Raw genomic sequence first — 24,999 nt, 5'->3', positions numbered from 1 at the left:
TAGCCATAGCATGGACTACTACTCAGCAACAAAAGGGAATGACTATTGATACATGCAACAGCTTGGATGAATCTTAAGAGAATTATGCTGAGTAAAAAAAAAAAAAGTCAGTCTCAAAAGGATATATACTATACTATTCCATTTACACGACATTGTTAAAATGACAAAATAATAGATATGGAGAATGGACTAGTGGTTGCTAGGAGTCAGGGATGGGAAAGGCAGGAGGGAAGTGGGAGTGGTTATAAAAGAACATGAGGGATCTTTGTAGTGATATAACTGCTCTATACTTGGCTGTGATGGTGGATACACAAAGTTCCACATGTGATAAAATTGCACAGAACTAAATATACAAACACACACAAATGAAAACTGAGGAAATCTGAATAAAATTGGTAGGTTATATCAAGGTCACTATCTTCACTGTCATATTGCACTATAGCTTTGCAAGATGTTATCACTGAGGGAAATTGGGTAATGGCTACTATTTATTATAACTTCATGTGTATCTACAATCATCTCAAAAATCAAGTTTAAACTAAAAAAATTAAATGTGAACCCAGAGCTTCTGTTCTGTAGGTCTCCCAGTTGCCATTGACTTAACTAAACTTTAATTTTTCATAAACAGGGTAAAGAAAGTAATATACTTTCTCAGGGTTTTTTCCTTAAGGATCTGACTCTTGAGCACTGAATCAAGTGTTGAGAACTGCTCTGAGAGAAAGCAGACTGACAGAATTCAGAAACCTAAAAACTCACAGCAAAGTCAGAAGCTGTACAAGCCTCAGCAAAAACGACCGACACCATTACAAAGAAACGGAATCCTTGCTTGATTTTCTTTCTTCTTGGTGGTGGTAAAACTTATTAGTAAGAATGGAAAAATCATTTTAAGTATTTTCTGTAATTCAACCATGTTACCATGGGCAAAAATGTGATTAGATGGTAAAATAAGATTGTCCATCTAATATTTAATCTGATTATTTTAGATCAAGTAACTAGTAAAAGGACTTTTCTTCTTTGAAGTTTCAGTAAATTTTACGTGAACGTCATATATGGAAAATTATAATGGACATTATGGCAGATTAAAGAGGTCAATACTTTTTTGACACTGTAGCCAATGGGAGGTATGGTGTTTGTCCTCTCTCTTTGCATCAGAGTGAGCTCTGTGATTGCTTTGACTGGGAGAATATGGCCACAGTGACAATGTGCCAGTTTCTGGGCCCAGGCCTTAAGATTCACAACTTCTACTTTCTCTCCTGGAATGGATATTCTTGGGACGCTTCCTCTGGGAACCCATGATATGAGGCCCAAGGCACATGTAGGTGCTGCAATTGGCAGGCCTGAGTTCCCAGCTGGCAGCCAACATCAAGTGTGCGACAGCCAACTTGAACAACCAGCCCAGTCAAACCTTCAGAGGACTTCAGCCTCACTCTACCATTTGGCTGAAACAACATGAAAGACCTTAGATGAGAACCACATAGCTGAGCCCCATTACCCTACAGAATGATGAGTGATAGTAATAAATTATTGTTTAAAGTCACTCAAGTTTAGGGTAGTTTTTTATACAACTGGTGCAGGCTCTATTTGCTTTGGGATGAAATCTTTGGGTAGGAAAATATGTTGGTAGGAAAAAGTGATATGTGCAGGTGTTACAACATACTAATATACAGTGTATTAATAGGGATCAAAATATGCATTGGGATTTATTAATATTCCATTGGTTTTAGCTTAAATTAAAATATACTGGTGACTTTATATAAATACAGTCCTCAAATCTTGTGAAAGTAGAAAACAACAAACATGAAGTTTTGTAGCATCATGGTCACATACAAAGGAAAGTCAAAGGAGGGAGTCATCTCGCACCCTGCACATATCTCTTGTCTTGGGGTATTTGGGGTATTCTCGCAAGGAAATTCCAAGGCAGCATCCTCTCCTTGCAGACCACCAGGTTACATTATTCAACCAACTCCTGCTCAGAAAAAGTAGCAGAATTCAAGTCAATCCAATTTAATTCAACACATTTGGAATGGCTTCTTGTAGTAATGCTTTTAAGGCATTTTAACAATTGCTGTGGGGACAGACATAAACTCTGCTTTCAATGAGGTCTCAGTTTATCCAGCAGACATATATGCAGTAGAAGCTCTATTAATCTGCTCTTCTTTAACTGATTCATCAGATTAATTCTTTCCATTCCCAATGAAGAACAGGAGCCTCACTACAAACACCGAGCATGTCCGCTCCCGTCAGTTGAACTGCATGTTCCTCAAGAGTCAGCTGCATTAGTCTCCTAAGTTCTTTATGCCAGGCATCTTTGTGGTTCTAACTGTATAATTTAATACACATAAACTGAAGAGTATAAAAAGACAGCTGTTACTACAAAAATTAAGTTGAATACTTTAGAGGAACCAAAGATTTGAAAGTAAATTTGCTATTGGTTTATATTTGGGCTTGAAGCTATACAAAAATCAGGAAAAATCATGAATATTTAGAAAGATTTTATACTTGGTTTACATTGAAATTATTCTTAAATTCTTGTTTCTCTTTAGAGAAACTCAAACTAGAAACTGTTGATAACACATTATGGGTAGAATTTATGTCAGGAAGATATAGGATTTTAATCATTGAAATCATACTCAGTAAAAATGAACTGTCCCTACATTAGAAGACTTGAAAATGAATGCACATTTATTTGTTTTGAGTTAAAATAAATGTTTAAGAAATGCACTGAGGTATGTACATGCGTGTGATTTCTGTGACTTTCTCTATTAACTGATTGACTATTGGTCCTGATTTCTGGGAGTCTTCTGGTTTTCTACTACACACGTTCAATGTCACACAAAGAGTGACACTTGCTCTAATTCAGGTACAAAGAAACTACTGTGGGAAGAGAGAGTAATCCAGATTGGAATAAAGAGGTCGCCCTTGTCTGGTCCTTAAAGAATGGGAGAGATACCAGATGAAATAGAGTGGGAAGATGGTTAGTCTGAGTTAAGAAAGCAGTCTGAGCAAAATACAGTGGGGACTGTGATGAATGCATGTAAGTGGTAGGAAGCCAGGTATGGTTAGAGGTGTGTGTACAGGGAGGTAGTAGCAAGGAAGATGGAAACTAGGTGTCTACTCTGGGTTCCCCAGAAGACACTAAGACATGAATTTATGTTATAGTGTTTTATTAGGATGGGAAGTGGGGAAGTGGAACACAAAGTGAACAGCGACTTCACAAGGTTGTGATACCAGGCAGTTTCAAGGAGAGTAACTTTTGCTCAGTGCCACAGGGTAGCTCTGGAGACAAGAGAGATCACAGCTCACAGCTGGCCTTGTCAGAGGCAAGGGAATGAGAGTGTTTTTGCTCTTTCTGGCCTCAACCCCCAGGAGACTTAAATACCCAGGTGATTCTGGCTTTCCATGCCCACAGACCAACCCCACTCCAGCAGCCGGAGGCTATCTCTCCTACCAAGACTGGCAGGTGCTGGCTTGTGGGAATGAAAGTGAAGGGCAGCAACATATGCATGAAAATGGGGACATGGGAAGAGCACCGACATCCGCTTCTGCTACAGAAGGCTGGGCCATACGGGGAGCACCGAGTGCCAGGGTGAGGGTTAGGATTTATTCAAACCATACCCCAAAGCAGTAGAGAACCGGTGAGGGTATCTGATGGAGCAGAGTATGGCATAATCAGGTAACACCCATTAGCTTCTGCTTTTTGAAGAGAGACAGAGAGATGTACTTCCCATTACAGTCGGAAGCAGAGTTCCCAGTACATTTACAGGTCTAAGACGGGATAATAATTTACATACAAAAGTCAGCCAGAAGTGCCCAATAAAGAAAGAGCCTTTTAGCTAGGGAATAATTCCACAGGCACTTCCATTTACTCTCTGCCGGAAGGCAGAACAGAGAAGTTTTCCTTGGAAAAACATTTAAGCTTGCTGTTGATTTTCAAAGGTCCTTGTTTTTATAATAGCACCTTTCAGGGAATGCACGAAAGGCGATTCATACTAACAAACCCTTCTGGTCGAAATACTGAACATGCCTTTCAGAAAGATAATGAGTTATAGCTACTAAGCAATCCCATGTTATGCAATAACATGCAAGTTGTTCCGTGAAACTACTTTACAGTACATTTAGCATCTTGCGTTCTTTCTCTGCCTGCCCCAGCTTCCTGACCAGCCTAGTGCTGTAAGATCTAGCAAAAACAAAGGGAGGTGTGGAGGCACTTTCAGTAATACAGTCAATAAGCACTAAGGAAACAGATCTTTCCAGTACTCCCACTACGGAAAGATATCAGTATTTCTTAATGCTTGAGGACTATTAATTCTGATCATCTATTATTAAGGAAATTGGTCCCTGTAGCTCACACTTCACTTCCTCAGCTGGCTGATCTTTAAGAAACATCAGGGCCCCGGAACTGCTCATACTATAGCTGCTGCTGCTGAAGTGACTCCTGCACTGAAATGACTGACGCAGGAGACTGAGAATGAAGTGACACTGCTGATAATCAACCCCAGCTCAGCCTGCAGATAAATCACTCATGAAGTGGGTGGCAGCGTACAGAGCAGGCTTTGGCATGGGTCCCCCAATTTTTGGAAGGCATGGTAGCTAAGGAAGTCCGAGCCTGCAGCCTTTCCTCTGTGTGTGTCAGGAAGCTTGCAGAGAAAGATGACAAGGATTAGAGACACTAATTTGTGTTGGGTTCCCCAGAAGCTGACTCTGAGGTGAGGATTCTTACGCAAGTGACTTACTAGAGGAAGTACTCCCAGGATAGACCAGTGGGGGAAACAGGTTGGGAGAGGGGAGGAAGCCGAGCAAGGGTGCAGCCTGACCTGGCTGGGCATCTCTGGAGTATAAGGCCTGGGAGTGTTTCCCACGCTTAGTAAGGGAACTGGGCTTTCAGAACCAGGTGCTGGCTAAGTGGTGTCTTGTGGCAAGGAATGCTAAGCTCCGAGGAACTTCTGGCTCTGCCCATGTGGGAAAAAGTTACAGTAGCCTGAGGACACTCTTCTAAAGAGAGTCTCAGGTGGAGGCTGCTGGAGGCAACAGACGTGGTGAAAGGAATCCAAGGTCATCTGGCAGAGGACCAACTGAGTTCTACAGACATTAAACCCAACCAGAACCTTGAGCAGGCTCAGAGACATGCTTCTCCCTTATGACAGTGGAATCACTCAATGGCAATGTGAAGGTGATTACTTTGGAATGGTGTTGGACCCTAAGCACACAGGATGCCTGGGAGAGGCCTGGGAGAGCTTAGGTACCATGCCAGCACAAATCCTTCAACCATTTCCAGGAAACTGACTGGAAACCCTCCAAAGAGCCCCAGTGTGCTTTTATATTAAATTTATGACAGACAAGTTCATCTCATGTACTAAGATACATGTTAGTTGTCCTCCATCTAACTATGATTCCGTGATGCTCACCCATTATGCACAAAAAGAAGGGAGATGGTTAAGTCATATTAAATGCTACCCTTTATGGTGAGACTTTTCATTCAATTCCAAGAGATATAGTGCTGTAATGACCAAATATTTCTCATAATTAATGTTAGGGGAATGTTATTGTATTGAGAACTTATTTGTTGTTCTTATTGTACTTTGTATCTGTATCACACTTACGTTAGTCAAAGGCTTGTAGTTATTTTATGTTTAAGGATTTTAATTATATTTTATTGTCAATTTTACCCACAGCCCAATTATACCTTCCAAAGATTTCCCATGAGTTACTTATACCATGTTTGAGGTCAACAGTTATAAAACTCCACCAGAAAGCTGTATTTAACTTGAGTCTCAGTCTCCTCATAGAAAATGGGGATAATGATACTTAGCTCACAATGGTTGTTGTATCCATTACATGTGAACAATGCTGCTATTGATCATGAAAAATGTTTATTATTGTTGATATCCAACCTTTGTTTTTCCCTGTCTAGCATCCACTCACCATTCTTTTAGTACTACTGTACCTGGATTTCCTTGAGAGCAATACCACTTTCAGAATCAGAGTATGTCTTGATTGCCTTAAGCCAGCCAATGTAGCTCACCTCTCTAGTCACAGTGATAAACTCAAGATGGGCAAATAATCCCATCCTAAATTGGGAGAAGCAGGCCCAGGGCATCGGTTGAACTATTGGGTGAAGAAGAACTCTCTCCTCTCCTGGACAGTGTACTGCAAGGATGAGAGGCTTGCAGCTACTATAGTGTCCAAGAGAAACATACCTGAAGCTAGTGAGGGAGGTCAATACTGTATGACGTTGGAAAATGAAGCTAATACAGAGATAAGAGACCAGGAGATTCCAGGGCCTTGATAAGATCTGAGCATCTGGATCAAGTCATGCTTTATAATCACTGGCCAATAATTTCCTTTACTTTTCTGACCAGTATGAGCTGGGGTTTCTCTCAATGGCAGTAAAGGACTGCAATGTAACATAAATATTACATAAAATTTACTGAGAGCTTACAATGTGCCTGACCCAATACTGTGAGCATTACACAGGATCAAATTCAAGCCTCACAGCATTCCTATAAGCTACGTCCAATTATTGTATCACAAATGAGACACCAAGGCCTAGGAAGTTAAGGACTTTGCCCAAGGTCACACAGACAGTTGTGAAGCTGCCAGGATTGAACCCAGGAAGTCTGATTTGAGTCTACTATCATTACCATCATGGTTTGTTTGTTTCTGCCTCTCTATATAAAGAACAATGTTTGGTTATGGAAATGTGAACTTTACTCACCTCACTCTTGACTTAAAAAGTCACTGCACACGTAGAAAGACAGAATCCAGCTGCATCGAGTGAATCCAAGGTACTCTTGGCTCTAGTTTAGAACATACTAGATTGTCGATTTCTAGAACCAGCTTTGAGATTTTTTATGACTGTAACTCAAGACCCAGGTTATGAATCTCAAAGGTAGGAATGTAGGAAACCAGATGCTTTAGCTGCTGGTCACGTTCTCATGTGAGCCAAAGTAAGACTACTCCAGCTTGTCTGAATCGTGGAGAATGAGGAGAAAATATTTTGAGACTGATCTTGCCCTATGCATTTGTTTTCACCTATGTGAAAATGAATGCTTTCTCTTTCTAATAGGATCATGTAATGTATTCCTTTTGTTTATCCATGGAAACCTTCAAGTGATGAATACATTTTTAGTAAGTCAAATTAATAATACATCTGATTATGCGGTTTGCATTATACAGTCTGTACTGAAGAAAGATTTCCAAAAGAATAGATTTACATTTATTACATTATTCCAACATTAGCTGCACTAATCTTTCAGATTATCACATGATAATTTGAAGTCTTCAGATTCTTTAGGCCTGTAACATCAATATGGCTCATAACTTGACTCACTGCATAACTGTATGACAAATCTGGAAGCATTTCCTACCTTGGGCTGAAGCACAAACCACTCATCACTTGGATTTTCAAAGTTCCATGAGTCGAAAGGAATCTCCACCTCCCCAAGGAAGCTGTTATGTCCAAATCGATCATAATGCCAGACTGAGAGCTGCAGAGTCCTTGTTTCCAGTTGGGTATGGCTGATGGTATACTACAAATGAGATTGACAACATCACATTCCACATGGAGGGTTCTGCCCAATTCTATGACAGACTGACATTTACTTCCGTCATCCTTCAGATCAGATGCTAGCGATATGAACAAAGCAAACACCAAAAACCACTTCATTTTTCATTTCTGCTACAACTGAGATTCTATTCTATGAACTCATTTTGTGTTAGACCTAGCACTGAAAGATGTATCGACAAATTATTTACGGTTGGCAGGTTGGTAAACTTCAGACAGTGGATAAAAAATGTTAGGGAGATGAAGCTTATTTCCTTTCTAGTTTTACCTGTTTTTCATTTGCCTAATTATTTTTTAACCATCTACTTTGTAAGGTCAAGGTTTATTCTGTCTATTCTCCAACTTCTTTGTCTTATTTTATTCATAATGAGAACTCTCAAATTCAGAAGTGTACTGGCAGTGAGACACTTGCAAATACCAAACTTCATAAAAGCCAGCCTAAATGCAGGGGTGAATAGATATACACGTAGATTAAGCAAAAAGAAAATATTGCTCGGGTAGCTTTTCCTTTTCCAGCGGAACGTCATCCAGGGCCCCATGTCACACACTCGCAAATTTCCTTTTGTTCTGTGCAGCTCCCGCAGGGGACAAGCTGTAGACTAACGGATTCCGGATCTTAGATTTGTTTTTACCTGTCCTGGCATAATTAACCTTGGCTACTGCTTCCTGAATTTGACATGTCACTGTTTATCTATTCTGTGTGGGCTCATCTTTGCTGTCCTGCTATGGCCACTGGATTCACCCTCCGTCTGTATTCATTCATTCTCATTTTGATCTGTCTTGATACTGGCTCCTGCTTCCACACATGACCCACGGACATATGTCCCCACTCACAAACTTCCTGCCATGGTGGACTGACTCCATCACTCCGGGCATAAAGTCCATAAATGTCCCTGCAATTTCCAATAACTTCTGCATTTCAGTCTCCCCAGATCTTTGCCAGGACAGACTGGTCCAGGGTGTGAGAAGGGATTGTTATATGGAAGCCCGTGGGGAAAAGTAATTGTTCTAGGATTGGGGTCTGGGTTATCTTATCTAAGCCACTTTCTCTGATATTTCTCTAACCGGGTATCTCCACTGTGCATTAACCACATGCCTAAATTTAGCCAAATTCTGAAACCCTAACAAGAAACACACATATTCCTGCTGTGTTAGCAAAACAATGAGTGTACAAAGTGACCTGAAAAGTCAGTGTCAAAAGTAACAAACTTCCTTTAAGGGGAACTACAAAAATCACAGTTTTCCCAAGGGCAAAATGCATTTTTTTTACAAGATGTACCACTTCAGATGTAATTTTGCTGGATCATCTCTACTTAAGGTGTAACTTCAGCAGCAGCAGAGAAATAAACATAGTAAGAGTGGTTTACATTTTTCCTTTTCCAAAAACTGTTAGGAAAGCCAAGAGCATTACAGTAATTTATTCAAATTCTACTTTTCTAAAACACACATAAGCCTTGACATGCAAATTCCCTGTAGTTAGTTACTTCTAAACCAATGAGGTTGTGAACAGTATCATTTCAGTTGCTATAACAGACTATTTATTTACCTTTAGTGTTTCATTGAATTCTGGATTAGTGCCTGTTCTGATTTTCGTCTTACGTTTATTGTTTCTAGACTTGTCAGGAAGAAGGTATGACTTGACATAACTGTTGGTGAAAAAAGACTAAATTAATTATTGGGAAACATTTACTTTGCAAGAAATTCTCAGGGACTTCAGTAAACAAAATAGGTAAGGGGAATAGGCCAGTAAATATAAGAGAGAGAACCAGAGAATATAGTCTACATAAGAGAACACTTTAAAAATCACTCTCGGCCTTCAAGAAGAGAGAGGCAGTCAAGTGTAATGGTAAAGAGTGTGGGCTCTGGAGTCAAACCAACTGGGTTTAAATCACTCCATGCCTCACTAGTTTTGGTGAACTCAAGAACTTACTTAACCTCTGTGTGCCTCAGTTTCCTCATCTATAAAACTGGGATAATAACAGTATCTAGCTTATGGCATTGTGAGGACTAAATCACTTAATACATACAAAGAGATGACATTATACTACTTAATAAACATGATCTATTATTATGATCAATAGTCTCACAAAATATTATGGGGTTATATTCCTTTCCATTCAGATGTTAGGACTTCTGGATGAGAGGAGTCAATGCTAAGGGGTGAATGAAGAAAAATGGTGAAAAAGAAGAAATAGAAAATAAAAACCTAAGTCACAATAGCAAATCTACCAACACCTTGCCCTGAACTATCCCAGGAGCCTCTTGGAGCAGGGGCATCATGGCAGACTCAGAAACGTATAAGATGTACAAAATGCTACCAGAGTCCTGAAGCACATCTACTGGGGCTTTAGATGACCCCTTTCCATGCTAGTCGAAATAATTACATTGGTCCTGAAGCCCTGTGGTATTTAGCTGAGGAAGTATATGGACCAATCTGTACTCAGAATCCTTTCTTTGCTGAGTTCATTGAACCTAGGTCATCTAGTATGATGAAAAGGGGTCACATAGCAGGTCTGAGACTGCTAGCCTTAGAAATGCCTACTTACAAAGTTGGTCCTTGGCTGGCATCTTGGAACTTGGATTTCAGGAGGATTCTCATCATTCCCAGAACAGATATAAGTGGGTCACCGCAACTAAACTATTTGTAAAAACAATACAGCATGTACTAAACATCTGCTTTCTTTCTGGGAGACTGGAATTTTGGTATGTGACCAGCTGAGTCTCTACATGGCTTTCCTGGCAGACAACATTTCACAAGTACTATCATAGCCTGTTGTTAGAAGAATTAAGTGCATCCTGTGTGACTCCACTTGGAGGAACACTGGAAGCTTAAGCCTGGATTCTTCAGAACTTCCTCACATATGCCTCTTCCCTTTGCTGATTATGGCTACGTGTAGAGTCCTGTGAGTCCTCCTAGTGAGTCTTCAAACCTGCCAGTGGTCCTCGGAACTCCTGATACATCTTTATATCCAGCTCCCCTCCAACGTGCCATGATCCACACCTGCCCTCCCAGGCTGATCCCAGGAATCCTGAGAGTTTCATAATTGCCATTTTGAGTTGCTCAATTGGGCGAACAGCTTGGCAACTTTCTTTGGAGTGTTACTCAGAACAAAAATCAACTCTTAATCATCCTGGGGTGTGCCATCGTGTCAGCGTTGTATCTCAAAGAACTGACTCTGTTAAACTACAAATATGTCAGTCCTAAATCATGTTGAGGAATAGCTTCTTAAAAATCAGGTAACCACACACACAACCATTATACATGTACTTCAGAGACTATTTAGAAGGGTGGCATAGGAAGAAAGTGACAATCAGCCTTCAGAAAAGGCTCTGAATCAAGAGGAATGCTAAGAATCTTCTGAAAAAGAAACACACACACGGACAAAAAAAATTCAGTGAGTGAAATAATCTGAGGAATATACTATGTGCTTACGCATCTGTCCTCTGTTTCTTTTCATCTCCTATGGCCAGATTTCTGCAATTCTTGATAAAAATGTAGAGCCCACCAGTTTTGTAGCAGTAGCTGATGTGCAGAAGGATTTCACCACTGACCTTCACGTTGCCATAGTCTCCTGTTTCACTGTAAACGCTCATCATGCTATTAAGGCTGGTCTGGAATAAACAAGATGAAAAGAGGTGTCCAGCATTTTCTAATGAACTCTTCACAGTAGCCACCCCCCTTCATTCAATTACAATTCCTGTTCTTTATAATCAGCAGGGAAGTCTAGGGAGAAGTTAGAAAGCAAAGATCACTTGTTTTGCTTGCTTTTCTTATGCTGTATAAAATCCAAGATGGAGAAAGAACAAGATCTAGGACCATTATTAAGGAATACAGGAAACTTGCTGAGGGGGAAAGCATTGCCCTTTTGGGATAGTGAATACCTTTCGTTGATTCACTTCTTCTAATGAGCACAGAGGTCAATGAGGCATTTCTAAACCCCTCTCCTGTCCCTGTTCCTGTAGCTTTCTCCTTTTTCACTGGTAGACTCAAGGTCAGTCTACTTCAAGGTCTAGAATGCATTGGTCAAAACAAAGAAAAGCTCATCTCATATGCTGTGCTAGCAGGAGCCAAAAACTTCTCAGGCACCCACAGAGAGCATCCCATCAGTCTCTTGGAAGCCCTAACTGCAGCTTTAACAAGGGCACTCCTAGCTGCTGCGAGTCCCTTGAGCAACTGTGTGGCCACCTGGGTAGTGTAAGACCACAGCTTCATAAACCTCTGTAAAATAGCAACCCGCAAAATAGAACACTAAACAAGAAAATAATAAACCAAATACTAAAATAAAAATGTAAAACAAGTCCAAATCTACCAGAATGAATGAAGTTTCTGATGAGTCACTAATGACAAGAAGCAAGTTTTAAATATAACAAAATTATCCTTTAGTGCCAGAAGCAGAAACTCTGTATCTTAGCAACAGGACTGTCACAAAAGACCACCTGGAAGGCTTTCATGAGTGACCCAGTAGTTCAAAAAGTTCTGTCTGTGAACAACTGGGAAGTAAAGACGATGGTGAGAGCAAAGAGAGTTTATACAAGGTCTGACAATTAATTTCCCTAACTCGTTGCAACAATGTTGCAACCTTTTTTTATATTAGAGGAATTATTCATTATGAATTTGTACCAATTGGACAAACAGTGAACCAAGTTTACTCTTTGGAAGTGCTGAAAAGGCTGCGTGAAAAAGTAAGATGACCTGAACTTTTCGTCAACGATTCATGGCTCTTGCATCACAACAATGCACCAGCTCACACGGCACTGTCTGTGAGGGAGTTTTTAGCCAGTAAACAAATAACTGTATTGAACACCCTCCCTACTCACCTGATCAGGCCCCCAGTGGCTTCTTTCTTTACCCGAAGATAAAGGAAATTTTGAAAGGAAGACATTTTTATGATATTTAGGACATCAAGGGTAATACGACGACAGCTCTGATGGCCATTCCAGAAAAAGAGTTCCAAAATTGTTCTGAAGGGTGGACTAGGTGCTGGTGTTGGTGTACAGCTTTCCAAAGGGGAGTACTTTGAAGGTGACTGTGGTGATATTCAATAATAAGGTATGTTGCACTTTTTCTAGGATGAGTTCGCAAACTTAATTGTCCGACCTCGTGTGTGTGTGTGTGTGTGTGTGTGTGTGTGTGTGTATAAAACAAAAGCCATTACATTCCTCTAATTGCTCAGAGTAGAGCCTGATCACAGAACAAGATGTGGGTGATGGGGGGTGGGGGGTGGGAGATGAGGGTAAGGGGGATCGAATATATGGTGATGGAAGGAGAACTGACTCTGGGTGATGAACACACAACGGGATTTATAGATGATGTAATACAGAATTGTACACCTGAAATCTATGTAATTTTACTAACAATTGTCACCTCAATAAATTTAATAAAAATAAAAAAATAAAAAAATAAAAAAAAAAAATAAAAAAATAAAAATAAAAAAAGATGTGGGTGATGTGGCTAGTATCTCTTCTAAGCTTAAGTCAAGGGCAAGAGCCAACCAAAGATGTCATAATTATAGTTGGCCCTTGGTATCCACGGGTTCTGCATCCCATGGATACTGAGGGAGGACTGTACTTGGAAATTATAACTTAAAGAGAGTCAGTGACTGACCTAATTTGTCTTTCCTATTCCTAAAATAAAACAACAGAATTGTCATGACAGCGGGTGGCTTTGATCAGTGCTTTTCAAATTTTAATTGCATATAAATCACCTGTGGATCTTATTAAAATGAGGTCCGAGATTCTGCTTTTCTAATAAACTACTAGGGCCACAGTTTCCAAACTTGTGTTGAGGCATCCCGCAGCACCACAACAAACTCACAGGGGCACCAGATATTTTAATATTTCAAGGGAAACAAGCGACATCTATCAGGCACTCTACAAATGACTAACAGTAGTTCCCAGTGTCAACATTAAATCACTCTTTATTCTTCTTAATGAAACTGTGTGAAGCTGAGTTTTTGGCAGTTACTGTGACAAAAAGCAAGTGCTGCAAAAAAATCAATGTAGAACAAGAAATTAAAATGGTACTGTTCAATCAGATCCCAAGATTTCACAATTCATGCAGTGTCCAAAAGACACACAAATCCCATTAGTAAGTATTCAGGACCATTTAAGAATGGAATAAAAACATTATTTTTCTTTCATTTTATGTGTATTATTTTTTCAAATGGCTGCTGCGTTGTTAGGTTACCAGTGTTTAAGCTTTTTGACCTAAGTACTTAATAAATGGACTAGTCAGGTATTACTTTTGGCCTAGGAGTGCTATGAAAGTATCACTGAGATACTAGGGGCTCTCTGAACTGACAAAGTTTTAGAGTCTCTGTTCCAGGTAATGCAATGTTGTTGGTCCATGAACCATGCTTTGAGTTTTAAGGGCTTCAAGAATAAGCGCCAACCTCCTTATGTTACATATGAGAAAACTCTGGCTCACAGAAATTGTTGGCAGTGCCAAGATATATGAGGTGTGATCAAACAATACAATGAATGTTTAAACAAAAAAATTATTATAGTACAAGACACATTGCCATTAATCCCCCTCAAAATACTAGTCACTTGCTTCAAACACACTTATCCCATCATTCTTGCCACTTTCTGAAGCAGTTCTGGAAGTCCTCTTTCATGAGTGTCTTTAGTTGCGCTATCGTGGCTGCCTCAATGCCCTGAATCCATTCAAAACGTTTACCTTTCATGGTCATTTTGACTTTGGGGAAGAGCTAGAAGTCGCACGGTGCCAGATCCATTGAATAAGGTGGATGAAGACACACTGTAATGTTTTTATTTGACAGAAATTGCTGAACCAGAAGTGATGTGTGACACGGAGCCTTTCTGTTGTGATCGTAAAATACAGTGAATGCTGCTGCCGAGTGCCATGCAACAGAAAGGCAGGGATCTTCAATATGGGAAGCGGTGCATCAAACCTTAGTAAGAGAGTGTGACAAATTTCAACTTGTTCGGTGCAATCAGTCGGGTGTGAGCTACGGTTGAGAGAAAGGGTGTTTTAAAATGTGCCGTAAATCATCCTCCATCATAACAATGCTCCATGTCACACATCCCTTCTGGTACATGGCAATTTCTGTTAAATAAAAACATTACAGTGTGTCCTCATCGACCTTATTTACCAGGTCTGGCACTGTGACTTCTGGATCTTCCCGAAAGTCAAAATGATTCAGGATATCGAGGCAGCCACAACAGTGCAACTAAAGACACTCACAAAAGAGGACTTCCAGAACTGCTTCAGAAAGTGGGATAAGAACAATGGGATAAGTGTGTTCTAAGCAAGGGGGAGTGTTTTGTAGGGGATTAATGGCAATGAGTCTTTTACTGTAATAATTTTTTTTATTTAAATATGCACTGTATTGTTTGATCACATATTATACAGCAAGATCTCCCGATTTTCAGACTGAGGATCTCCCCACCATACTTCACTACCTCCTCATATCGCTAACTTGTGTCTACAACATATCCCTCTGTAGCCACTATTCAAAGAAGATCCTCTGTAAGCAGGGGGTCCCTTATAGACAGAAGAAAATTTAAGAACCCACAAATATTGAAGCTTGGAGACATTTAGGTAGTTAAGGCAATTTTACTAAAATCAAATTTGATGCTCTTAACCAAGCCAATGCTGTGATTTAAAATAGAGATATTTATTCTAAAGGTGTCTGGTTAGTGGTATATAATTTTGGACCATGTGTCTTTTGACTGGTACTCAGATTCTAATGTTTAATGGATGTTTTTTCTTGGGAAAACTTACATTTTGATAATATTATTTACCTTTTAAAAGAGAACCTTTGTTAACTGTACACAAGTCAGAAAAAGACAAATGCTGGAAAACTTGCCCACCTAATCAGATTTCCCACACCATGAAATTCATGAAGTATCATTGGAAAGAAGGAAAAGAAAAGATTGAAAACTCACAGTGTCTGAGTCAGCATCAGGAACATTTAGGTAGGTCCACTTCCTGTCAGAGCCTGTTTTAGAATTCTTTAGGAAAGTTGCCCAAAGGTCAAAAGGAAAAAAGGTATTAGAGCAACAGTCAGACATCAGAGAAGAAGACTTACAGGTACATAGATGGGTATAAGGAAACAGGGGCTCCTAAATCCTACTGTGTTTCCCCAAAAATAAGACCAGCTGGACAATCAGCACTAATGCGTCTTTTGGAGCAAAAATTAATATAAGACCCAGTATTATATTATATTAATTATATTATATTATTATAAGACCCAGTCTTATATCACAGTAAAATAAGATCCGGTATTATATCATATTATATAAAACCCAGTCTTATATTATAGTAAAATAAGACCAGGTCTTATATTAATTTTTGTTCCAAAAGACGCATTAGAGCTGGTTATCTGGCTAGGTCTTATTTTTTGGGGAAACACGGTACCTCAAGGAAAGCATTGAACACTAAAGTAAAAAGGGACTTTATTTTGTTGGCAGTGTGAAGCTATGGATGGTGTTTGAGTAGGAGAGAAGCCTGCTTGGGTATGTGTTTTAGGAAAACAACTTGGCAGCAGAGTGGAGGACAACTGGGGAGTTGAGAGAATGGGAGCAGGGAAATATATCAGCAGAGAGTTGAGATAATTTATAGGCTTGAGCTGATAAGAGTCTCAACTGGGGAGTGAAGAGGTTTTAAAAGCTGGGTGAGGACCATGGAAAGAGAGGGAAGAAATCAGGAGCCTTAGGAAAAGTCCACGCAACATTAGACTGAAAATTCTCTGTGGGCAAAGGGGTAAGCAGGAGACTATAATGATTTTTAACTCACTATCACACATTGTCCAAAGAACATTCCTATCCCCTTTGCAAAGGTACAGCAAATCAACAAGAGCAAGAAGAAACTTCCAGTGTGTGTTAGAAAACTGCTTACGGTTGACAGGCCACTTGTCAGACTGTGGGTGTTTGCAGAAAAACGGGAGGACACTAAGTCATCAATGCCTTCTTCGGTTTCTTCCAAGAAGTCCTAAGGAAGGAGGAAAAAAAACCCACAGTGGTTTGGTTTATTTCTTTCCTAGAAAGTCTTTTCGCTTCATAAACCACTTTCTTTTTTAAATACCTAAAAAATCAGATACAAATATCTATAAATCACCCTGTTCCTAGGTTCTTCTCTTTTATCTCCATTCAACCTGAATTACAGCATCAGAGGAGTGGGGTCTCCATTCTAGTGGTGCTTATTTTATGGAAAGAACACAAAATTTAGAAGCACACAGACCTGGGTGTTCAATTCCTACCTCCCTGATCTCTAAGATTTACTTTCGGCAATGTATTTGGTACTTTTTTAATTAAAAAAGATTGGGTCTGCGCATGCATACATCTGTGTGTGTGTGTGTGTGTGTGTGTGTGTGTGTGTGTACTGTCAAGATGGGGAGCTATATTTCAAAAATCTCTCAAATAAAAATGAACTATTTTAGACACTGAATTCTTGTCCAAATTTCCAGATTCTTTTTCTTCTCCCACTTTTTTTCCTCCTTCACAATAAAATGACTTTTTAAATTGTGGTTATTTAAGCAATACATTTATTTTTTTATTAGTTTCAGGTGTAAAAAACAATGTAATAGTTAGACATTTATACCCTCCCAAAGTGATAACCCCCTCCCCCAATCTACTACCCCTCTGACACTGTATATAGCTGTTACAATTCCACTGACTCTATTTCCTATGCTGTACTCCACAGCCTGTGACTATATATATATATTAAATTATAGTTGACATTCAGTATTATTCAGCTTCAGCTTCAGGTGTACACTGAAGGCACCTACACCGTCCATGAAGTGGTCTCTCTAATAATACACGTTCTCATCTGACACCCCACAAAATCTTTACAACATTATTGATTATATTTCCCAAACTGTCTTTCATATCCCCGTGGCAATCTTGTGGTTACTGATTGTGCTTTCTAATCCCCTCACCTTCTCTCTCATCCCCACCCCAAGCAATACATTTTTATAGTAAAAAATTTTAAGCAATATAGATAGATACATACGAGTATAAATTAAACTTAGACCTCCCAGTAACGCATTAATGACCAAATTTCAGTATTTTATGGTATGGATGGTACACACACACACACAAACACACACACACACACACACACTCACACACACAAATGGATTATATCATGCATATTGTTTGTTTGTTTTTATGGACCCCTTTCCTTTTTGCTTCTCCTATTTTCTCTCTCCTCTCACCCCAGGTTAAATTAATATTTTGCATCCTGCTATACATAATACATTACTTTCTTGTTTATGTGAAAAATCATATAAAGTTACCTACACACAAATCTGAGTAGTTGTAAATAAGAATTTCTTTTAACCATAGCTTTATAAATTGAGATTTTATATATGTAATTCTGTGCTTTTGTTTATCTTTTTACTATAAAATACGTAAAAGTACATAAAACATAAATGTACAGTATAACAATATAAAGTGATCAAGCAGAAGCTCCCTTTGTGTCCTGTCCTCATCACAAGCCCTTTCTCCTCCATTTGAAATAATATCTTAACTGTTATGGTAATCACATCCTTGCTTTTCTTATAGTTTTATTACCTAGGAATGCATCACTAAACAATGATTTTCTTTGCCTGTTTTTGAACTTTATATAAGTGGAATTGTTATATAATCCTCTGTGGCTTGACTTTTTGTCTCAATATTATAGTCTTATGAGTCATCCACATTGTTGCATGTTGTTGTAGTTTGTTCATTTTTATTTAGTATTTAATTGTTTGATATCCCACTCTTTAGCCATTCTTCTCTTGCTGAATATCTGCGTTGTTTCCAGGTTTTTTTCTATTATGAACAAAGCTGCAATGAATATTCTTGAATGTGTACCTGGGTGCACAGAAACACAAGTTTCCCTTGGGTATATACAAGTGAGAGGAATTGCCAAGTCATAGGGCATGCACATCTTAATGTGCTCATCTATATTATTTTTAAGATAATGTCACACTTTCAGAAGTAGTCCTACCAATTTACAGTCTAACCAGCAATGTATGAGAGCTCCCTTTGTTTCATATCCTTGCCTCCCAACAGTTGGTATGCCACATATTTTTCATTGCTGCTAATCCAGTAGATGTTTAATATTCATGATGTTAATTTTCATTTCATTTATTAAGTTGACCTTTTCCTGATCATTGGCTGACTAAATTTCCTGTTTCATGAAGTACTTGTTTAAGACTTGTTTATTTTTATATTGGTTAATTTGCCTTTTTCTCACTGAGGAGCTCACAAGATAAGCTGGAGAACCTGATGATATTAGAAAGTAAGAACGTGCTCAAAACGAAACAAAAACAAACCAACAACAAAAATCTCAACCCCCAATGATAGGAATATGTCAAGGGACACAAGAATCAAAGAGCCCCCAATGGGCAAAGCTAGAAAAATTTGAGCAAGAAAATAAAGTAGTAGTATTGGATTATATCTCCAAGTATACAATAAATATCCATGAATACATACTGATGTAAATAAGTGATTGGAAAATAAATGGGTGACTTGTTCTTTTGTTGCTTTTTGGTCTATGTAATTTTACTAACAATTGTCACCCCAATAAATTTAATAAAAAAATAAAATAAATGGGTGAGAAGAGACACATCTCCCATGTAAAATAATTTTAAATAATTTATGTAGATATTCCATCTTCGAGAAGATAGAGCTTAACTCCTTCAGTGTGGGCTGTACACAGTGACTTTCTTCCAAAGAATATTGTAATAGAAAAGGGGGAAATGAGGAACTTTGCAGCAGAGAAACACTAGCTCAGCCAGGTGATCAAAGTCAACATCAGCAGTGATCAGTCATGTTGACAGTATGTGCTCTGGATATGACATGGTGAGCATGGCACTTTCCCATTGTAATCTTCCTCCCAAAAATACATAACCCATTTCTGATCATGAGAAAAATATCAGATAAATTTAAATTAAGGGAAATTTCTACAAAATACCTGACCAGCATTCCTCAAAACTAGTAAGGTAATCACAAACAAGGAAAGTCTGAGAAACAGACTCAGTCAAGAGGAACCTAAGGAGATATAACAATTAAATGTAATGCAGTACCTTGGATGGAATTCTGGAACAGAAAAGGGGCATTAAAGACTAAGGAAATCTGAATAAAGTATGGACTTTAGTTAACTATAATGTATCAACACTGATTAATTGTGACAAATACAGTTGGCTAATATCAGATATTAGTACGAGACACTGGGTATGGGGTTATGTGGGAATTCTCTTCACAAATTTTCTGTAAATCTAAAGCTATTCTAAAATTTTTAAAAGTATCATTGTATGTGGGATATAAAATTGAAAGCAACAAAGAAACAAAACAAAACAAACAAACAAACAAAAACTCATAGATAATACTTTAGTGGTTACTAGAGGGTAAGGGGGGGTGGGGGGTGGTAGATGAGGGTAAAGGGGATCAACTACATGGTGATGGAAGGAGAACTGACTCTGGGTGGTAAACACACAATGTGATATATACAGATAATTTATTACAGAATTGTATACTTGAAACCTATGTAATTTTACTAACCGTTGTCACTCCAATAAACTTTAATTAAGAAAAATCATTGTAAACCTGTGATAAATCCAGCATGGTCATGGTGTTTTATCCTTCTTACACACAACTGAATTCAATTTGCTAAAATTTTGCTTAGGATTTTTCCATCTATATTTAGAAATAAAATAGGCTTGCCATTTTCTTTTTCAAAATGCCTTGGTGAAAACCAAGCCTTGGTTTTCACTGGACTCACAAAAGGGTTAGAAACATTCCAACTTTCAATTGTCCCAAAAAGTTTGTATGTAAGGAAAATATTATATGAGTCCTCTTATATGAGATTTCTAGAGTAATCAAACTCACAGACAGAAAGGAGAATGGTGGTTGCCAGGGTATTGAAGGAGGGGGAATAATGGTTAGCATTTAATAGGTACAGAATTTAAGTTGGGGAAAATAAAAAATTTGTGGAGATGAATGGTGGTGATGGTTGTACAACAATATAAATACATTTTATGCCACAAAACTGTAGATTCAAAAATAGGTAAAAGGGCGTATTTTATGTTATACATATTCTACCACAATAAAAATACTTTATGGAAAACTTAGGATAATAATTTCCTTGAAAGTTTCATAGGGTTTTCCAGTCAAGTAGTCTGGGTCTGCTTTTGTCTTTATGAGATTGTAAACTGCTGTTTCAGTTTTATTATTCAGATCCAGAAATATCAAGTTTTTAAATTTTTCTTGAGTCATTTATGAAAAATTATTTTTATAGAAATTTATTCATTTCATCTAAGTTTTCAAAATTTTTGCACATAATTGCTGATATTATCTTTAAATCTGTTTTATCTGTAGTTATGCTCCCTTTTTCATTCATATTATTTGCTTTTTCCCTCTCTGTCTTTTCCACTCCTTTGAAAGACTGTCCACTTTGTTAGTTTTTTCGAAGAACCATTTGTTTTTATTCTCCATTTTATGTTTTGTAGTTAATTGATTTCTGTTCTTAGTTATGTCTCTATTTTGATATTCTTTGAGTTTAATGTGTTATTATCCTAACTACAAAGTTTATTCATAGTGAACAATTTTCACCCCTTCTTGCCTTATGTAAATATTTAAGGGTATAAAATTTTCCCACAAGTGAGACTTTTGCTGCATCCTTTACTTTTTTTCGTAGTATTTTTATTTTTGTGTAGTTCTGATTGTTTTATATGCTCATTATGATATCTTTGTTAACCCACTAATTCCTTAGCTGCCTGTTTTTACTTTGTACATTTGTGGGATTTTAAACTTGTTTTTCTTTTACGTATGTATGTATGTATATATTGTTATTAGTTTCGGTATACAAACAACATAGTGATTAGACATTAACACACCTCAAAAGTAATGACCCCAACAAGTCTAGTACCCATCTGACACCATACATAGTTATTACTATACCATTGACTATATTCCCTATACTGTACTTTACATTCCATGACTATATTTTTAAAATTATAGAGACATTCAATATTATTTTATATTAGTTCCAGGTGTACAGTGTAGTGATTAGACCTTTATGTAATTTATGAAGGGATATCCCCAGTAAGCCTAGTACCCACCTGATACTATACATATTTTTTACATTATTGACTATATTCCCCATACTGTATTTTATATACCTGTGACAGTTTTATAACCACCAATTTGTACTTCCTAATCCCTTCACCTTTTTTACCCATCCCCCAACCCTCCTCCCTATCTAGCAACCACCATTTTGTTCTCTGTATCTATGAGTCTATTTCTGTTTGTTTATTCTGTTCTTTAGGTTCCACATATAAGTGAGATCATATGGTGTTTCTCTTTCTCAGTCTGACTTATTTCACTCAGCATAAAAACCTCTAGGTCTATCCATGTTGTTGCAAATGGTAAGATTTTATTCTTTTTTATGGCAGAGTAATATTCCATTGTATATACGTACTACAATTTCTTTATCCAATCGTCTATTGATAGGCATTTTGGTTGTTTCTATATCTTGGCAGCACTATTCACAATCTCCTAGGTTTCTTTTAGAAATTTTATAGTTTCAGTTTTTACATTCAGGTATGAAATCCATTGTGAGTTAGTTTTTGTGCATGGTGTATGGTAGAATCAAAGTTCTTCTCCCCTCCTTACCCCCCTCCACACACTTTTTGGCTTATGGATATCCAATTGTCCCAGTAGGATCTGTTGAAAAGATATCCTTTCCCCACTGAATTGCCCCAAATCAATAGAACATAAATGTAAGGGTTGTTTCTGGACTGTTATATTCCTTTGAATGTTTATGGTTATACCAATACTACACTGTACTTAATACTATAGCTGTATAGTAAGTTTCAAAATCTAACAGATTACATCTTCCAACTTGGTTCTTTAAAATTGATTTTGTTACCCTGGATCCTTTTCATTTCCACATAAATTTTAGAATTAGCATGTCCATTTCTATAAAATAGCCTGCTTAGATTTTAATAGGGTTTGTGTTTATAGATTTGGAGAGAATATACCTTAAAATTTTTTGAATCTTTTAATCAATAAACACAGAATGTCTCTCCATAAATTTAGATCTTTAATTTAGCTCAGCAATATTTTTCTAAATTCCAATATACATGACTGTCATATTTTTTGAGGAATTAATTCCTAAGTATTTTTCATGCTATTTTTAATGGAATTATAGTCTTCATTTTCAGATTCATTGCTAATACATAGAAATACAGTTGTATTTTATATTTGATCTTATATCCTTCAACCTTGCTGAACTTGTTTATTAGTTCTAGTAATACGTTTGTAGAGTCTTTAGGTTCTTCTACATACAGAACCATGTCATCTGCAAGTAAAGAAGTTAATACTTCTTTCTTCCCAATGAGATGCCTTCTTTTCCTTTTTTATCTGTTTCTTTTTTCCCCCTCCCTCCCTTCCTTCCTTTTCCTTCTCGTTTCCTACTGTATTGGCTAGACAATCCTGTATAATGTTGAATAGAAGCAGTGAAAGTGAAAATCTTCATCTTGTTCCTGCACTTAGGGAGAAAGCATTTGGTCCCTTTTGCCTTTAAGTATGGCAACTAGCTGGAGGAATTTTGAAGATGCCCTTTATTTGACTGAGGAAGTTTCCTCTATTCCCAGTTTGTTGAGAGTTTTATTATGAATGGATGTTGGATTTTGTCTAATGCTTTTTCTGCATCTACTGAGATGATGTGATTATGTTACTATACTGATATGATGTATTACATTAATTTATTTTTGAATGCTAAATCAACTTTGTATCCATAGGCTAAATCCCACTTTGTTATGGTGTATAATCCTTTTGTGTTACTGGACGTGGTTTTCAAATATTTTATTAAGGATTTTTCCATGTATACTCATGATGGATATTAGTCTCTAGTTTTCTTTTCTTGCAGTGTCTTTGTCTAGCTTGGTATCAGTGTAATATTGGCCTCATAAAAAGAGTGGGGAAGTATTTCCTTTGTGAAGAATTAATAATATTTCTTTTTCAAATATTTGATGGACTTCATCAGTGAAGCCATCTATACCTAAGTTTTTCTTTGGGGAAGATTTTTAATTACTAATTCAGTACTTTTAACTTATTCTAGATCTACACAGAATTTCTATTTTTTGAATCAATTTTAGTAATTTGTGTCTTCCTTGGAATTTGTCCATTTCATATAAGTTGCCAATCCAGTTGGCATACAGTTGTTCATGGTATTACCTTATAATCATTTAAATTTGTTATGTTGGTAGTGATGCCCCCGCTTTCATTCCTAATTTTGGTAATTTGTGTCCTCGCACTCTTTTTCTTGGCTACTGTAGCTTAGTGGTTTTCATCTGGGGGTGATTTTCCCCCCAAGGGGACATTTGGTATTATCTGGAGATATTTTTGGTTGTCACAATTCAGGGAGTACTACTGGGTAAAAACCAGGGATCTTTCTAAACATCCGACAGTACACAGAGCAGTCCCCCATAACACTGAATTATCTAGCCAAAAATGTTAATAATGCTGAGCCTAAGAAATCATGGCTTGCTAAAGATTTGTCAATTTTGTTGATCTCAAAAAAACCAACATTTTCCTTTATATATTATAGTAACTCTGGATTCCGATTATTTTTACCACTGAAGGCGACTTGTTCCTTGTTTTATCTGTTGTTTTTTTTGGTTGTTTGTTTATTTATTTAGTAACTTGGCTGGACCAACCTGCTTCCTGCCGTTTGTGGCTGCTCATGTCTCTGGTCATCTTTTTTTAATTCTCGTTTTAATTTTTAAGCTTAACTTCCTATAGATCACCCCTATATGTGCATAGTTTAGCGATCAGTTAGTAATTGTTTAGAGGTTGTTCAAACACCTCAAGCCAGTGAGCCCTTAACCGTTCTCTTTCATTTGTGAAATCTGTGTTGTTTTCAGAGTGCATTCAAAAATCAGGCAGTTTTCCAAGTCTCCTCTAGCTCTTACTTCCTACTGGGCCTTCTCATGTCTTATTTGTACACGTGCACCAGCTCATAGGCAGCCAGGGATGACTCAATAGCTTGGCCTCACTCCACGCTTCACTCTCTCCACCGCTCTCCACGAGAATGTCTGGAGAGCTTGTCAAGGCCCTGTATGGCTGTCTCATTGATCAGCTTTCCCAATAAATTTCTGGTTAGTTTGTGAGTCTATTGCTTGCCAAACCAGGACCATAAACTAAGATTAGCTGAGTTGCTGGTCTTCCCAAATACCCTTGCTAATTCCAAGCTTTTCTTACTAAATCACATAAGATTTTTTTTGTTATTCAAGCATATTAGAAAACATATAAAATTTCATATCTTATTGAACATTTACAAAGATCATTTGATTTTCTTCTCAGATTGCAATTGTCAGAACCTTCAGAACAACACTGATCAATATACTAATAGTGGGAATGTTTTGTTCTTTATTTTAATGGAAATGTCTTTATCATTTCAACATTTAAAAGGATATACA

The 24,999-nt window shown here is 37.7% G+C and overlaps 1 protein-coding gene across 9 annotated transcripts in view; it reads right to left on the bottom strand.

Annotated features, from left to right (window-relative positions):
• The window catches only part of SYTL5 (synaptotagmin like 5), a 212,820-nt gene that overhangs the window by 13,745 nt on the left and 174,076 nt on the right, over positions 1-24,999 (bottom strand). For 7 of the 9 annotated variants that reach the window (XM_019747829.2, XM_074323685.1, XM_074323684.1 and 4 more), the window contains exons 10-14: positions 16,428-16,520; positions 15,476-15,541; positions 10,998-11,176; positions 9,111-9,210; positions 7,368-7,529 (exon numbers count right to left, since the gene is read on the bottom strand). In XM_019747829.2, the coding sequence (XP_019603388.2) occupies positions 7,368-7,529; positions 9,111-9,210; positions 10,998-11,176; positions 15,476-15,541; positions 16,428-16,520 (600 nt within the window). The remainder of the gene's footprint in view (positions 1-7,367; positions 7,530-9,110; positions 9,211-10,997; positions 11,177-15,475; positions 15,542-16,427; positions 16,521-24,999) is intronic. The other 2 variants (XM_019747832.2, XM_019747833.2) reach the window with 1 other exon arrangement.

The sequence above is a fragment of the Rhinolophus sinicus genome, chromosome X (genome assembly GCF_036562045.2).
Source record: "Rhinolophus sinicus isolate RSC01 chromosome X, ASM3656204v1, whole genome shotgun sequence".
Taxonomy (NCBI): domain Eukaryota; kingdom Metazoa; phylum Chordata; class Mammalia; order Chiroptera; family Rhinolophidae; genus Rhinolophus; species Rhinolophus sinicus.
Note: the sequence above shows the minus strand (reverse complement) of the source record. Positions and strands in the feature narration are given on the sequence as shown.